At 42.8% G+C, this 18,635-nt stretch overlaps 1 protein-coding gene across 2 annotated transcripts in view; it reads right to left on the bottom strand.

The window, feature by feature from the left end:
* LOC106568583 (sorting nexin-30) overlaps positions 1–18,635 on the bottom strand; it is a 79,200-nt gene that overhangs the window by 48,729 nt on the left and 11,836 nt on the right. For both annotated transcript variants that reach the window (XM_045692692.1, XM_045692691.1), the window contains exon 2: positions 3–191. In XM_045692692.1, coding sequence (XP_045548648.1) covers positions 3–191 — 189 coding nt within the window. The remainder of the gene's footprint in view (positions 1–2; positions 192–18,635) is intronic.

Here is an 18,635-nt window from a genome sequence, read left to right as displayed (position 1 = left end):
ACCTTAGTGGTGACCTTGTAGGTGATGTAAGTCTCCATAGTGGAGACGTGTTTCTTCGGATCGTCGACGGTAACAAAGAGGTCACGTGTTTCTCCCTCCAGGTCGTCATCCAGCTGCAGCCGGTTCAGGAGGGAAGATGAGGAGGCGGGACTAGATGTCTCCACAGGCGTCCCATTGGGCAGACTCAGATCCTAGAAGCAGAAAACAAGTAAATAGCAACATAATTAGTACTGGATGTGTCCCAAAATGGCACCCTATGGGCCCTGGTCAAAAGTAGTGCCCTACCGTTTTACAGGCCACAGTTGCTATGGGAATAACCTCCGCTGTAACCTAGCCCATTTGCTTCCGTTTGGTTCCTGGTGAAGACACCCCAGTCTTCCAGATGTTAGTTCATAGGTTTCTATTATTATCCACTTGTGTTTTACAGACCGGTGCTGCCAGCTTGAGGAGAGGCTGAGCCCAGCCAGGAGGGATGCATCCCAAATGGCACCCTTTATTAAAGCACTAATTTAGGCCAGAGCCTCAAACGTAGAGCAATATATAGGGAATAGGGTGGCATTGGAGCCGCAGACCAATCAGCAGGCAGGCAGCTAACAGGAAAACAATCACCAGTACTGACCACCTGGCTAGCGTTTTGGTACTGACCACCTGGCTAGCGTTTTGGTACTGACCACCTGGCTAGCGTTTTGGTACTGACCACCTGGCTAGCGTTTTGGTACTGACCACCTGGCTAGCGTTTTGGTACTGACCACCTGGTTAACATTTTGGTACTGACCACCTGGTTAACGTTTTGGTACTGACCACCTGGCTAACGTTTTGGTACTGACCATCTACATAGCAGCCTCACATGAAGCTCTCTCCCTCTCCTCTCAATATGCACAGCACCCTAAACACTGTGCATCCCAAATGGTACCCTATTCCCTTTATAGTGCACTACTTTTGGCCAGGGCCCATAGCACTATATAGGGAATAGGGAGCCTGGTCATGGCGCCAGCGATAACAGCCCCCTCCCAGAGCTTTAGGACAGCAGCTTACGATGTGCTCCAGTGTCCCTCACTTGGAGCATAGCGGACATGCAGGAGTTTCCACTTTGCCCCAGCAGAACAGGTTTGATGAGCTGGGTAGGACATGCACCACCTGGATCAAGAATTTAATGCGGTGTGGTTCTGCCTGCCTACAAGACTTTCCTGTCCACCGCCTGCTGCCACCTCATCCAGGCACCTTGCTGTCTCATTCCCACTGCTCTGCTGAACTTCTCCTCTTCCACAGCTGCTGATCTTCCTCTCAAAGTTTTCAACAGTGGAGATGGGGACTTCATGGATGAACAGAGGCCAGAGTATTCTTGGGAGGATGCCATTCTGATACATCCATGCTTTTAACTTGCCGGCCATTCCTGACCGGTCAACCTCTCTCAGCTAGCTCTCCAGGTCCTGATACCGTAAATTCCAGACTATAAGCCGCAACTTTTTTCCCAGGCTTTGAACCTCGCGGCTTAAACAATGACGCGGCTAATATATGGATTTTTCCCGCTTTCAATTTTTTCTGTGACGTGCTCAGTTTTTTGGCGGCATGAAGCTTTCATTAGACCAATGAAATTGCCGAACGGGTTAAGGTCAAACAACTTTTTACTTTACTGTTTAGATTAAATCGAGCGCTCTCAAACTTCCCATTATTCTGATTACGGTAGTCATTTTGTCACCCTCATCATGGCAAAGACACGGAGAAATGCATATGATGCAGCTTTCAAGTTGAAGGCGATTGATCTGGCTGTTGGAAAAGGAAATAGAGCTGCTGCACGGGAGCTTGGTCTTAATGAGTCGATGATAAGACGTTGGAAACAGCAGCGTGAGGAATTGACTCAGTGCAAAAAGACAACTAAAGCTTACTGCTCATTTTTTATTTTTTGTTACAAGCCGTGTTTCGTTAAAGCCTGTGTAAAGTTAATTTGTTTCAATGTACCGGTAGGCACCTGCGGCTTATAGACATGTGCGGCTTATTTATGTTCAAAATATATATATTTTTTTTATTCAGTGGGTGCGGCTTATATTCAGGTGCGCTTAATAGTCCGGAAATGACGGTAGTTGGTCTGGATTTATGTTATGTCCTTCAGGCTGCTGTTAAAACACCTTGCCAAGGCTCTGAACTGGCTAAACCGAGACGGTGGGGATCAGTGTCCCTGCAAAGTGGAATCTGTCTACGACCTTGCCCTTCTTCAACACCATCAACCTTGATTTTGTTGGCTTCAAGATCATTCTCGGCCATCCAGTCAGCTTCTCCAACCCTTGCAGAATTCACCTGCTTCCTGGCACTGACTCTGTGGTGACTGGCAGGTTGTCCATAAAAGGCTCCGATTGGTGGTTGTCGCACCCAAGACTTGGTTCGGGGCCCCTGGCAATCAGCTTCAGCAGACTTCATAATCATGTTAATAGCCAGGGAAAACAGGACCACAGGGATGATGTAGCCTGTGATAATTCCCACCTCCAGGCTGTGCCACTCTGATGTTACTGACCCTGATGAGGTCTGCCACTTTGTCTGGGACGTGGTGTTTTGTCATTGTAGTCTGCAACAGCTTGTGAGGGATCGATCCGTAGGTGTTGGTCAAGGTCAAGCCAGAGCACTGCCAGGTTTGGTTCGGGGGCCCCGGCACTCAGCTTCAGAAGACTTGTTACCTCGACTAACCGGTGTCCCCGCACATTGACTCTGTACCGGTACCCCCTGTATATAGCCTCACGTGTACTATTTTACTGCTGCTGTTTAATAATTTTTTACTTCACACTTTTTTTCTTCTTAAAACTTATTAAAGTATTGTTGGTTAAAAGGGCTTGTAAGTAAGCATTACACCTGTTGTATTCGGCGCATGTGACTAATAAAATGTGATTTGATTTGTTCATCACCAGGGCAACAGGATCCCTTGTTCTCTCGCGCTTCTCTGATGAGCTGGGTCACCACACAGTGTGCTCCAAACACCCAGGTACTTTTGGGATGCTTCCCTTTTGGACCCATCTGTCGATGTAGCAGTTCTCAGAGAGGAAGTCTGCCAGCTGCCTGGATACAATGCTGAATAAATTCTTCCCTTGGACAATTAGCAAGGAGATAATCCTGAATTGGTCGATTCTCTCAGAATCTTCTTCCTTCGGGATCTAAACTCCTTCGGTGAATCTCCACTGCTGTGCAACCTTGCCTCTCCACCAGATGACCTTAAATATCTGCCAGAGCCGCTTGAGTAACACAGGGCAGTACTTGTAGACCTTATACGGGACTACGCTTGGTCCAGGAGTTGAGCTAGACCTTGCCCTCTTCACAATATCCTGTATTTCTTTTAACGAGTAGCTCCCTGTTGTCGAACTCTGTGACCGGTGCTGGTGGGTTTAATCAAGATGTTACACTGGCCCAACTCCTGTTCCTTGTCGGAGTCACTGTATGGTAATGGTCAATCTCCTCTTTGGAACAAACCAGGTTCCCACTGCGCTTCTGTCCTAGTAGCTGCTTTGTGAAACCAAAGGGATTTGCTATAAAGGCAGTTAGCTTCCTGGCTCTTTCCTTCTGCCGTCTTCTACTGTATGCCATTCAGCCCTACGCTTCTTTCTCAAGATGCTCCGTAGTTCTGCCTGGCAGTACCTTAGTTTTATTTTAATTTTTTTAATTACCCCTTTATCATGATATCCAATTGGTAGTTACAGTCTTGTCCCATCACTGCAACTCCCGTACGGACTCGGGAGAGGCGAAGGTCGAGAGCCATGCATCCTCCGAAACACAACGCACTGCTTCTTGACACAATGCTCGCTTAAACCGGAAGCCAGCCGCACCAATGTGTTGGAGGAAACACTGTACAACTGGCGTCCGAAGTCAGCGTGCACTGCGCCCGGCCCGCCACAAGGAGTCGCTAGTGCGCGTCCGATTTGGTCCTGCCCAATGTTACCTCTAATCTTTTTGGCACTGAGCAAATTTCAGCTCTGCTGAGCGCAAACTTGAACGTTGTTAAAATTCTGGGCAACTTCCAGCGCGTGCGTTTACTGTGAACCTTGAGGCTATACCGGCTTTCAGTTACAGTTTTACTGTGAACCCTGAGGCTGTACCGGCTTTCAGTTACAGTTTTACTGTGAACCCTGAGGCTGTACCTGCTTTAAGTTACAGTTTTACTGTGAACACTGAGGCTGTACCTGCTTTAAGTTAGTTTTACTGTGAACACTGAGGCTGTACCTGCTTTAAGTTACAGTTTTACTGTGAACACTGAGGCTGTACCTGCTTTAAGTTACAGTTTTACTGTGAACACTGAGGCTGTACCCGCTTTAAGTTACAGTTTTAACAATGGACATGTAGACTACTGTGTCTATTTGATCATAATGTAGGCCTACCAGAGTGGCCTACCATCAAAAACAATGGATAAATGCATCCCATAACATTTTAACATGGAAATAGCTGTTCTATCATTCAGCCTACAGTAGCAGCCAATGTGTGGTGTTCAATGTAGGACCTACATTCCAGGAGAGTTTTGAAAGAAACATGTAGGGCTTGACATTAACCTGTTTATCCACTTGTCCTTCAGACAAGGAGGTGACTGAAAATGTTGTTGTGCTGTTTGATGCAAGAAACTATTTTTCAAAATAAAATGCATTATTATTCCCACACCATTATTACAGAGAACCAGACAAACTATGCTACCCTCTGACTATTGGCTACTTAGCTAATTCAAGCCTGTCTCAAAATGCAAAGCTCTTTACCTGACTCACTTTTCAAAGATGTCTAGAAATGGACATGTTTTGTGCTCTTGTAGGAAACAATCACTTCCCCTATTGCTGACTACAAATGGTTTATAACTGGGCTAATAACTCACTAACTAGCAAAGGATATGAACAAAACGTGCACACGTGGCTACACTCAGGTCTCGCTCAAAACAAGCACATCTACTCACGACCGCTCATGCTGTAAACACAGTCCAGTTCAGCTAGTCACGACCGCTCATGCTGTAAACACAGTCCAGTTCAAAGTAAATGGCACAGATCCATATATGGCAATGGTCTATTTGCATATAGGCCTACTGCAGCTCTGATTGGTTATGCCGCACCAGTCTTCGTAGAGTACGGGCTGAGTAGTGCGTGTCAATGCAATAGAATCCTACTCCAATGTGTTCTGCCTATAACAAAATATCTTGCATAGTTTGTTTTTGTTCCACTGAAAGTAGCTTATATTGCATTGATTCAATCACACTTGCCACAGTAAAGGGAAACGTTGACAGTGTTAACAGGGAAAACTCTAGAACAATGGTGACCAGCCTCTTCTGAGTCAAGATCACTTTTACCGCTCAGATTAGTTTTTTTACATGACTTAAAAAAAAATGTGTAAGCCTACTGCAACATTAACCAATAAAAACAGTTCTGGAGCAATGAGGTTTGTGCGGTAAGCTATAGGCCCAATACATTAGCACCGCATATTGGCTTTGCATTGTTGAAGGGACATTTAAAAATATATATATATTAAAAAAGCATTTCAGATAGGATATATGTATTACTTGTGAAGCACAACTGAGCGTGCATACATTTAAATAATTTGCTTTTTATTTTACTGGGCTGATGGTGCCTGCATCTGATGGTCAGTCTCAGCGGAGGGAGAGAGCAGGAGACTGAGGGTCCGCCTCTCAAAGTCCCTCTGTCCTCCTTTCCTCCACTGACACTGACCAGAAAGGGACACCGTCTTCCAGCTGATGGCGAAACTCGAGTCACACCACATTATTTCTAACCTCATGGACAAATTCACGTTGTTTCTCCTATGAACAGAGAAAGTGAAATATTCCTCGATACTAAAAAAAGACCCAAGTCGCTAATAATAATAACAGCAAAAGCCTATAGAGACTCTTTCCTACTGGTTCATTACTGCTGCAGTGCTGATAGTGGAAGTAGGGTGAACGTGCATTTTATGGCTTATCAAAATGTTGACTACATAGTGTTGACAGTTCTGAATAATAACTTAAACATGAAGTCACTCATAAAAACAGCATCTCTTTGCTGTATTCGTTGACAGTCTCTCTAGTCGTGGTTTTTAAACGTTTTACATCTCACAGTATCCACTGTAGCTTTCTCTTATGCTGCTACATTACTGAAGACACGGTCATCTGAGCCATCTGATTGGCCAGCGGTAGACCTATAGTACACTTGATTTGCTCTCTGGGTCCACCGGGAAGGAAGAGTTTGTACCTTTCAGACACATGAAATGGTTCAAAATGGCAACAGTTGATCTACCCGGCGGCGCAGGACAGCTGAATCTGGTGCACCTACCGTCAACAGCCCGAGATGAGTGAATAACAACATAGGAACACAAAGCTTTATCGTTGCGTTTTTTACAGGAATGTTTGGTGATCGACTAGGAATGCGTTGGTGACCACTGCTCTAGAAGTGAAGTTAAATCTTGTGCTTCTCTCTGTGGGCTGATATCTCTACACGGCAGTCCTGGGGGAGCTGCGTGGCAGTCCCGGGGGAGCTGCGCGGCAGTCCCGGGGCTGCTGCGCGGCAGTCCCGGGGGAGCTGCGTGGCAGTCCTGGGGCTACTGCGTGGCAGTCCTGGGGCTACTGCGTGGCAGTCCTGGGGCTACTGCGTGGCAGTCCCGGGGGAGCTGCGCGGCAGTCCCGGGGCTGCTGCGTGGCAGTCTTGGGGGAGCTGCGCGGCAGTCCCGGGGCTACTGCGTGGCAGTCTTGGGGGAGCTGCGTGGCAGTCCTGGGGGAGCTGCGCGGCAGTCCTGGGGGAGCTGCGCGTGACCACAGTTTAGAAGGAACATTGGTTGCAACTGTATCATGACATCAAAAGAGCATTGTGATGATGGTGGAGAGGAGAGAGCGGTTTGTAATATAGGAGGAGAGAGCGGTTTGTAATATAGGAGGAGAGAGCGGTTTGTAATATAGGAGGAGAGAGCGGTTTGTAATATAGGAGGAGAGAGCGGTTTGTAATATAGGAGGAGAGAGCGGTTTGTAATATAGGAGGAGAGAGCGGTTTGTAATATAGGAGGAGAGAGCGGTTTGTAATATAGGAGGAGAGAGCGGTTTGTAATATAGGCCTTAAATGACGTCCTCATTTAAAAAGACCTGCTACTGTTGCTGGAAACAGTGACACACTGCCCAGCCAGCTATGAGACTTAGCTTCATAAAGATGTCCTTTCTGAACAGACAGTAACAGCTGGTTTCATAAAGATGTCCTTTCTGAACAGACAGTAACAGCTGGTTTCATAAAGATGTCCTTTCTGAACAGACAGTAACAGCTGGTTTCATAAAGATGTCCTTTCTGAACAGACAGTAACAGCTGGTTTCATAAAGATGTCCTTTCTGAACAGACAGTAACAGCTGGTTTCATAAAGATGTCCTTTCTGAACAGACAGTAACAGCTGGTTTCATAAAGATGTCCTTTCTGAACAGACAGTAACAGCTGGTTTCATAAAGATGTCCTTTCTGAACAGACAGTAACAGCTGGTTTCATAAAGATGTCCTTTCTGAACAGACAGTAACAGCTGGTTTCATAAAGATGTCCTTTCTGAACAGACAGTAACAGCTGGTTTCATAAAGATGTCCTTTCTGAACAGACAGTAACAGCTGGTTTCATAAAGATGTCCTTTCTGAACAGACAGTAACAGCTGGTTTCATAAAGATGTCCTTTCTGAACAGACAGTAACAGCTGGTTTCATAAAGATGTCCTTTCTGAACAGACAGTAACAGCTGGTTTCATAAAGATGTCCTTTCTGAACAGACAGTAACAGCTGGTTTCATAAAGATGTCCTTTCTGAACAGACAGTAACAGCTGGTTTCATAAAGATGTCCTTTCTGAACAGACAGTAACAGCTGGTTTCATAAAGATGTCCTTTCTGAACAGACAGTAACAGCTGGTTTCATAAAGATGTCCTTTCTGAACAGACAGTAACAGCTGGTTTCATAAAGATGTCCTTTCTGAACAGACAGTAACAGCTGGTTTCATAAAGATGTCCTTTCTGAACAGACAGTAACAGCTGGTTTCATAAAGATGTCCTTTCTGAACAGACAGTAACAGCTGGTTTCATAAAGATGTCCTTTCTGAACAGACAGTAACAGCTGGTTTCATAAAGATGTCCTTTCTGAACAGACAGTAACAGCTGGTTTCATAAAGATGTCCTTTCTGAACAGACAGTAACAGCTGGTTTCATAAAGATGTCCTTTCTGAACAGACAGTAACAGCTGGTTTCATAAAGATGTCCTTTCTGAACAGACAGTAACAGCTGGTTTCATAAAGATGTCCTTTCTGAACAGACAGTAACAGCTGGTTTCATAAAGATGTCCTTTATGAACAGACAAGAGGTTGTTGTTCTGTACTATAATTAATAGTTGAAAGGGCTATGTTCTGAAGAAAGGGACAGGCTCATTTAAAAACAGCTACTAACTAGGTTAAGTAGGTCAAAGTCCTTCAGCTCTCTAGTCTATATTCACATCTAGGAGTCCCCCTCAGCTTCAAACAGCGGTGGTTAAAATTCAAGCTCCAAATAAACTTTCATGGCTCCATGTTAATCACAAGGACGTTTGTCACACATTCCCCTCTTAGTCCCAAATGGCACCCGTAGGGCTCTGGTCTAAAGTAGTGCACTATATAGGGAATAGGGTTCCATAGGGCTCTGGTCTAAAGTAGTGCACTATATAGGGAATAGGGTTCTCTAGGGCTCTGGTCTAAAGTAGTGCACTATATAGGGAATAGGGTTCCATAGGGCTCTGGTCTAAAGTAGTGCACTATATAGGGAATAGGGTTCCATAGGGCTCTGGTCTAAAGTAGTGCACTATATAGGGAATAGGGTTCCATAGGGCTCTGGTCTAAAGTAGTGCACTATATAGGGAATAGGGTTCCGTAGGGCTCTGGTCTAAAGTAGTGCACTATATAGGGAATAGGGTTCCATTTGGAAAGCAGCCGGTCTCATTACTGTTTTGAGATTTGTCAAATAAGGGAAAGAAAGTCTACAGATAATTCCTGAACTGAAAATAAGTAGGAGGTATGTTCCTCATCGTTTACAAACTGTGATGATCTTAGGATCAAGTCATTCCCATTTAAGCGAGGCCAGCTGACCTGGAAACTAAAAGCCAACAGAATATATTCTTGGAGGTGTTTCTTGACGTTGAGTCCACTGATTTATGGAGGGACGATAGAAAGCCAACCGAATTCCTCTAGAGAGCTACGGGTCAACAGTGGGCTAGTGACGCATTTGATTGTGGAACGCCAGGGATGGCTGAATCAAGATTATGAGTTAGGACGCCATTAAAAAGTGTTCCTCCTCCTCTTGCAGAAGTAAAAGTTGTACGAGACACAACGGCCCATAGGCTCCTGCCCTATCTCCTGTTTCTGTAGCGTGAGGCAGCTTGATGAAGTCTACAATGCCAAGCAGAGGCATTGGGTCTCATTTTTAGAGAGTCTTTGGTACGACTCGACCTGGTATCGAACATCAACATTTCATTCTCTATGGGGATACTCTAACCACAAAACCAATTAGTTGGTTCTCTTGCAATGACAAAGCTTTTTGTTGAGTATTTCACAAACTAAAAGTTATGTACAAGATTATGCCCACTGATAAAGAAATGATCAGTCTATAATTTTAATGGTAGATTTATTTGAACAGTGAGAGACAGAATAACAACAAATAAATCCAGAAAAACGCATTTCAAAAATGTTATAAATTGATTTGCATTTTAATGAGGGAAATAAGTATTTGACCCCCTCTCAATCAGAAAGATTTCTGGCTCCCAGGTGTCTTTTATTCAGGTCACGAGCTGAGATTAGGGGCACTCTTAAAGGGAGTGCTCCTAATCTCAGTTTGTTACCTGTATAAAAGACACCTGTCCACAGAAGCAATCAATCAATCAGATTCCAAACTCTCCACCATGGCCAAGACCAAAGAGCTCTCCAAGGATGTCAGGGACAAGATTGTAGACCTACACAAGGCTGGAATGGGCTACAAGACCATCGCCAAGCAGCTTGGTGAGAAGGTGACAACATTTGGTGCGATTATTCGCAAATGGAAGAAACACAAAAGAACTGTCCATCTTCCTCGGCCTGGGGCTCCATGCAAGATCTCACCTCGTGGAGTTGCAATGATCATGAAAACGGTGAGGAATCAGCCCAGAACTACACGGGAGGATCTTGTCAATGATCTCAAGGCAGCTGGGACCATAGTCACCAAGAAAACAATTGGTAACACACTACGCCGTGAAGGACTGAAATCCTGCAGCGCCCGCAAGGTCCCCCTGCTCAAGGATACATATACATGCCCGTCTGAAGTTTGCCAATGAACATCTGAATGATTCAGAGGACAACTGGTGAAAGTGTTGTGGTCAGATGAGACTAAAATGGAGCTTTTTGACATCAACTCAACTCGCCGTGTTTGGAGGAGGAGGAATGCTGCCTATGACCCCAAGAACACCATCTCCACCGTCAAACATGGAGGTGGAAACATTATGCTTTTGGGGTGTTTTTCTGCTAAGGGGACAGGACAACTTCACCGCATCAAAGGGACGATGGACGGGGCCATGTACCGTCAAATCTTGGGTGAGAACCTCCTTCCCTCAGCCAGGGCATTGAAAATGGGTCGTGGATGGGTATTCCAGCATGACAATGACCCAAAACACATGGCCAAGGCAACAAAGGAGTGGCTCAAGAAGAAGCACATTAAGGTCCTGGAGTGGCCTAGCCAGTCTCCAGACCTTAATCCCATAGAAGATCTGTGGAGGGAGCTGAAGGTTCGAGTTGCCAAACGTCAGCCTCGAAACCTTAATGACTTGGAGAAGATCTGCAAAGAGGAGTGGGACAAAATCCCTCCTGAGATGTGTGCAAACCTGGTGGCCAACTACAAGAAACGTCTGACCTCTGTGATTGCCAACAAGGGTTTTGCCACCAGGTACTAAGTCATGTTTTGCAGAGGGGGTCAAATACTTATTTCCCTCATTAAAATGCAAATCAATTTATAACATTTTTGACATGCGTTTTTCTGGATTTTTTGTTGTTGTTATTCTGTCTCTCACTGTTGAAATAAACCTACCATTAAAATTATAGACTGATCATTTCTTTATCAGTGGGCAAACGTACAAAATCAGCAGGGAATCAAATACTTTTTTCCCCTCACTGTAGGTGTTTGTTTTTATTTCATTCACTTTTAAATAATAATATTTAAAGAGGCCATTTTGAAATAATACTATTAAAAAAGAGGCCATTTTGAAATAATACTATTTAAAGAGGCCATTTAATGAGAGCTCTGCGCCATCTCATCTGCAGATGAAAAGTTCTTCCGGCCTATTAGACAGGATACAGTTTGCTCTTTACAAACTGGCAGTAAAGCATCTCTAGTGTCATATGGTGTCAATGAAATCGCTGTAGCTACAAGACAGGTTATCAAGACGAAATCACTGTCCCGACATCTCTGCCACACCAGATTTATTCCACGTTGTCTGTGGTCAGTGTTGATGTAGACTCAGCTACAATGTAAAAGAGATGTGTGGTGTGGCAAAGCGGGTGAGCGTTTAGAAAACATCTGATGTGTTGGTTTTCTAGGAGGCAAATCTAAGATAACGGATTGACGCATTGACTCAGATTCCCACTTTAAAATGTCACTTTATGTCCAACAAAAACCCATTGATTTAAAAGCTTTAAAAAAAAGGTTAAGAAAAGTTAAAATCAAGTTTTTCCATCAACTTCGATAATATTTGGATGAAACCATTTCAAAGTAGGGTGACCAGATTATGAAAAATTACTGTAGCTTCTACATTGATAAAGTTAAATCATAAACTTACTGGTCCCTGACCCCCCCCCCCATCCAAAAAAAAAAAAAACACCACTCCACACAATACCAACATCACAATACTCCATAATGACACACAATAACCCATAATGACATCACAATAACCCATAATGACATCACAATACTCCATAATGACATCACAATAACCCATAATGACATCACAATAACCCATAATGACAAAGCAAAAGTCGGTTATTAGAAATGTTTGCTAATAAAAAGCGGAATTATCACATTTACATAAGTATTCAGACCATTTACTCAGTACTTTGTTGAAGCACCTTTGGCAGCGCTTACGGCATCAAGTCTTCTTGTGCATGACGCTACAAGCTTGGCACACCTGTATTTGGGGAGTTTCTCCCATTCTTCTCTGCAGATGCTCTCAAGCTCTGTCAGGTTGGATGGAGAGCGTTGCTGCACAGCTATTTTCAGGTCTCTCCAGAGATGTTCGACCGGGTTCAAGTCCGGGCTCTGGCTGGGCCACTCAAGGACATTCAGAGACTTGTCCCGAAGCCACTCCTGCGTTGTCTTGGCTGTGTGCTTAGGGTCGTTGTCCTGTTGGAAGGTGAAACTTAACCTCAGTCTGAGGTCCTGAGCGCTCTGGAGCAGGTTTTCATCAAGGATCTATCTGTACTTTGCTCCGTTCATCTTTCCCTCAATCCTGAATAGTCTCCCTGCCACTGACAAACATCCCCACAGCATGATGCTGCCACCACCATGCTTCACCATAGGGATGGTGCCAGGTTTCCTCCAGAAGTGACGCTTGGCATTCAGGCCAAAGAGTTCAATCTTGGTTTCATCAGACCAGAGAATCTTGTTTCTCATGGTCTGAGAGTCTTTAGGTGTCTTTTGGCAAACTCCAAGCGGACTGTCATGTGCCTTTTATTGAGGAGTGGCTTCCGTCTGGCCACTCTACCATAAAGGCCTGATTGGTGGAGTGATGCAGAGATGGTTGTCCTTCTGGAAGGTTCTCCCATCTCCACAGAGGAACTCTAGAGCTCTGTCAGAGTGACCATCAGGTTCTTGGTCACCTCTCTGTCCTAAGGCCCTTCTCACTCGATGCTCAGTTTGGCCGGGCGGCCAGCTCTAGGAAGAGTCTTGGTGGTTCCAAACTAATACCATTTAAGAATGATGGAGGGCACTGTGTTCTTGGGGACCTTTAATGCAGCAGAAATGTTTTGGTACCCTTCCCCAGATGTCGACACAATCCCGTCTCGGAGCTCTACGGGCAATTCCTTCGACTTCATGGCTTGGTTTTAGCTCTGACATGCAATGTCAACTGTATGACCTTATATAGACAGGTGTGTGCCTTTCCAAATCATGTCCAATCAATTGAATTTACCACAGGTGGACTCCAGTCAAGTTGTGATCAATGGAAACAGGATGCACCTGAGCTCAATTCTGAGTCTCATAGCAAAAGGTCTGAAAACGTATGTAAATAATGTATTTCTGTTCATTTTTTATAGATTTTTCGAAAAATTCAAAAAACCTGTTTACCCTTTGTCATTATGGGGTACTGCGTGTAAATTGCTGAGTATTTATTTTTATTTGTATTAGTTTTAGAATAAGGCTGTAACATAACAAAATGTAGAAAAATTCAAGGGGTCTGAATACTTTCCGAATGCGCCGTATATGAAGTTTGGAGGTAAGTTAATTTATCAATTGGGGAGAGAATTGAATGGGTCTTGCTAGGAAGATAATCCTGAAGACGGATGCTGTACTTTCATTGACAGTGGATCTTGCAAGCGCTGACTATAATGTAAATAAACTCATCGTTTTATGAGACTGACACTGTAGCCAACATTTTGGAGGGAAGGCCTGGAGGGGGGCTAACTTTAGATAATGCAACAGTGGCTGCTTTGACTTGTGAACGGTATATTTCCTATAATAGTAAGAATTTTCCTGATAGTCACAATATGGCTGCTGTTCTTCCATCCCAACGCCCCCTACATTGAGTCTGAGAACTGCCAGCACACAGCTGGCTTGATGTGTATAGTAATACTTGTAATTTACCCCTGAAAATCCTATTTTGCCATATTCCAAAAAGAAAAAAAGGTTTAATTTTGTCTTTCCACAATAATGACAGACATTTTAGAACGTTCAACATCTACTCTGGTCTGCACAGGTTCCCAGCCAACCCCTGCAGCAGGAGTGGTGTGATACAAACAAACAAAATGTGGGATATGCTGTGAAGACGGCCCCCTAAGATACTGTAAAGTCAGAGTTATTCATTTAAAATCTACATCGATTGAGCATTGAAGGCACACAAAACATTTCTAAAATAACTAACATTTAAAAGTTTAATTGAAGAAGAAGAAAAATTAATTTGCAAGACCAAATATTATTATTATTATTATTATATTATGCATATTTCAAATTGAGACAAAGTAATTCACTAGTGGGTGACTGAAGCTTGTCTACCTCCCCTCCTCTCCCATCAATCTCTTAGTTGGTTACATTTCCTAAAGCCTAAGTAATTCACTAGTGGGTGACTGAAGCTTGTCTACCTCCTCTCCTCTCCCATCAATCTCTTAGTTGGTTAAATTTCCTAAAGCCTAAGTAATTCACTAGTGGGTGATTGAAGCTTGTCTACCTCCCCTCCTCTCCCATCAATCTCTTAGTTGGTTACATTTCCTAAAGTCTAAGTAATTCACTTTTACGTGATACGACATCACATTTTGTTACTTTGTATTATTTTTCTTCCAAGCCATTCAGACAGGAGATGAGCGTTACAAACTGTATGAATCAATGGGGTCCTGAACACTGTAGGGCGGCAGGGTTAGGGTTAGATTATGACTTATGGCTCTAAATTAGTTTTCTGTCAAATGATGTCTCACCTTTATGTCTCACCTTTATGTCTCACCTTTATGTCTCACCTTTATGTCTCACCTTTATGTCTCACCTTTATGTCTCACCTTTATGTCTCACCTTTATTTCTCACCTTTATGTTTCTCACCTTTATGTCTCACCTTTATTTCTCACCTTTATTTCTCACCTTTATGTTCTCACCTTTATTTCTCACCTTTATTTCTCATGTGTTCATGTTGATCAATATTTTGGCTATGCTGGCCGATCGTAAATTATTAAATAAATGTCTGATCAATACATACAATACAGAGCTCCCGAGTGGCGCAGCGGTCTAAGTCACTGCATCTCAGTGCGAGAGGTGTCACTACAGTCCCTGGTTCGAATCCAGGCTGCATCACATCCGGCTGTGACTGGGAGTCCCATAGGGCGGCGCACAATTAGCCCAGCGTCGTCCGGGTTTGGCCGGGTTAGGCCGTCGTGGTAAATAAGAATTTTGTTCTTAACTGACTTGCCTAGAAGGCTTTTAGGTTAAAAGGTTAAATAAAAATCAATAAATACAATTCTGAACATATTGTCATTTCTAATGCTAATGCATTGACACCAATAAAAATGTCCAGTACACTTACTGTATGCTGTTTTCATGTACATTCTCTTATGTCTAAGCTTCTAAAGTTATTTCAGGCTTTACTCATTCTGATGAGGAAGTGTATCAGTGAAGTGTATTCCGTAATGAATTGCTGCAGTTTGTCTGATATTCAACAGTAGACATGGGAATGACCTGGTCATCAATGACATGTGACCCTTTGTTTACCTTGTTACCTGGCAACAACCACAAGGGAGTTTCAAAGAGCTGTAGGTCAAGATGAGCTCATGAATATAAACTAGGATTGTTCTCTCAGGCTTCCTGATCATTAAAAAAAGATGAGAGGGAAAAAAATTTTTTAAAGTACAATTTCTTCAATTCTGAGCATTTTAATAGTTAAAAAAAAATATTATGGTTGATATTTTAGTCATTTAAAGGGAAATATAAAATAATATATTTATATATGATGACTGTGAGGGATCTTTAACAAACAACCGTTCTACGCCCAAGGACTACTTTGAACAATTTACGCAGAACATTTAACGCAAACAAATTTACTGGAAGAGCTGTGCAGATGCTAACTTTAGTAACAGAACTTCGGTAACATCTCCCTCGGGTTTTTAACGCGACCACGTTTTCCTAAAACCCAGTTAAAAACATCTGATCAGAATTCAGAATAAGCTATGACATCACACCTTGACATAGAAAACATCTCTTTTGGTTATTGAACTACAGTAAGTGAAGTGGATTTACATCCTGTAACAGAACTACGGTAAAGGAATTTCATCATGGGTCCCTGATCTGTACTATATAGAAATACATAACGATGGATGTGAATGTCATTCTCTTCATTGTGATGTCTCCTGAATAGGTACACAAATAGGTAGAAATATTATAATATCCTCCTTTGCATATTATTCAACACACTGGCTATTATTCTAATGAGCTCCTCCCCCCGAGGGGGAGCTCCAGACGAGCAGAACGAGAAAGAGAGAAAGAAAGAAAGTAAAAGCTTTATATTCCATAGTCTTTCTATCTCATCCTGGAATATACAAGGTCTGAGGTCATCTGCCTTTGGCCTAAAGAGCAGGAACCCAGACTTCATCAAAGAAATACAGACATTGTCATCCTACAAGAAACATGTTATAAAGGAGACGGACCCACTGGTTGCCCTCTAGGTTACAGAGGTAGTTAGCACATAAAAAGAAAAAATGTTTGATCAAAATGCGGGTTTCTTTAGCAGAAATGCCTTCTGGAACATGTGAACTGTCATGTACCTTAAAACCTCACTAGGGTAGGGGGCGCTATTTTCACCTCCGGATGAAAAGCGTGCTCAAAGTAAACTGCCTGCTACTCAGGCCCAGATGCTAGGATATGCATATAATTGGTAGATTTGGATAGAAAACACTCTAAAGTTTCCGGAACTGTTAAAATAATGTCTGTGAGTATAACAGAACTGATATGGCAGGCAGAAAACTTGAGGAAAATCCATCCAGGAAGTGGGATTTTTTTATTTTTGTAGTTTTCTATTGAATGCCATTACAGTATCCATTGACTTAGGACTCACATTGCACTTCCTATGCCTTCCACTAGATGTCAACAGTCTTTAGAAATTGTTTCAGGCTTGTATTCTGAAAAATGAGGGAGTAAGACCACTCTGAATGAGTGGACACTGCAGTGTCCCAGAGGTTTTTCATGAGCGCGACCGAGAGCTTATTTTATTTTCCGTTTATATTGACGAAGCTTTTGTCCGGTTGAAATGTTATTGATTATTATGAATAAAAACAACCTGAGGATTGATTATAAACATCGTTCGACATGTTTCTACGAACTTTACTGATACATTTCAGATTTTTCGTCCGTCTGTTGTGACTGCCTTTGAGCCTGTGGATTACTTAACAAAACTGAGGTTTTTGGATATAAAGAGGGACTTTATCGAACAAAACAAACAATTATTGAGTAACATGGGAGTCTTGTGAGCGCATCCATATGAAGATCATCAAAGGTAAGTGATTAATTGTATCGCTATTTCTGACTTGTGTAACTCCTCTACTTGGCTGGTAACTGTTTGTAATGATTTGTCTGCTGGGTGCTGTTCTCAGATAATCGCATGGTATGCTTTCGCCGTAAAGTCTTTTCGAAATCTGACACCGTGGTTGGATTAACAAGAAGTTCATCTTTAAACCGATGTATAACACTTGTATGTTTTATGAATTTCTATGAGTATTTCTGTTTTTGAATTTGGCGCTCTGCAATTTCACTGGATGTTGGCCAGGTGAGACGGTAGCGTTCCACACTACCTAGAGATGTTTTAATAACAAACTTGTATGCCATCTGTAAATATGAATAAAATTGTTAAATTACGAGCCTAGTTGGTTTAGCCACAGAAAAAGCCAGGAATCTTCCCACTAATCATGATTGGCTGAGATAATGAGTGGGCTGGACATGCCGAGAGAAGAGTTCTGATTGGTCTGCCATGTAGCATGCTTCTGTCTATAACATGAGCTGCTCACTATGTGTAGGTAATCCTTTCTAATGCAGATTTTTTTTTTTTAAGATATTACAAAGAACTGCAAAAGTGTTGCTAAGGCTCTCCAATTTCTTGAGGACCCAGTTTTAAAATCAGCGGAATGCCCGCTGGAAGCAGAGTATGATAGCTAAGAAGATGGAGAAAATTCAGGCGTTTGACTGCAAATGCGGAGGGAGTCGAAAAGAGAACACAGAAGGTTGTTGTATAAAACACCTGTCTCTGGATTGCATCTTCAAACTAAAGGGCAACCGTGACAGCGAGGGAGAAGCGTTCATCCATGTATACAGGTAAGAGAGTCTAGATAGTAACATTTTCAGATATTATATATTTTTATTAATTTCACCTTTACTCTTATTTAGTTATTTATTTATTTATTTATTTATTTATTTAACCAGGTAGGCAAGTTGAGAACAAGTTCTCATTTACAACTACGACCTGGCCAAGATGAAGCAAAGCAGTTCGACACATACAAGAACACAGAGTTACACATGGAGTAAAACAAACATTCAGTCAATAATACAGTAGAAAAATAAGTCTATATACAATGTGAGCAAATGAGTGAGGTGAGATAAGGGAGGTAAAGGCAAAAAAAGGCCATGGTGGCGAAGTAAATACAATATAGCAAGTAAAACACTGGAATGGTAGATTTGTAGTAGAAGAATGTACAAAGTAGAAATAGAAATAATGGGGTGCAAAGGAGCAAAATAAATAAATAGAGTAGGGGAAGAAGTAGTTGTTTGGGCTAAATTATAGATGGGCTATGTACAGGTGCAGCGATCTGTGAGCTGCTCTGACAGCTGGTGCTTAAAGCTAGTGAGGGAGATAAGTGTTTCCAGTTTCAGAGATTTTTGTAGTTCGTTCCAGTCATTGGCAGCAGAGAACTGGAAGGAGAGGTGGCCAAAGGAGGAATTGGCTTTGGGGGTGACCAGACAGATA

The sequence above is a fragment of the Salmo salar genome, chromosome ssa13 (assembly GCF_905237065.1).
Source record: "Salmo salar chromosome ssa13, Ssal_v3.1, whole genome shotgun sequence".
Lineage (NCBI taxonomy): Eukaryota > Metazoa > Chordata > Actinopteri > Salmoniformes > Salmonidae > Salmo > Salmo salar.
The sequence above is the reverse complement of the archived record's forward strand: the minus strand, read 5'-3'. Positions and strand labels throughout refer to the sequence as shown.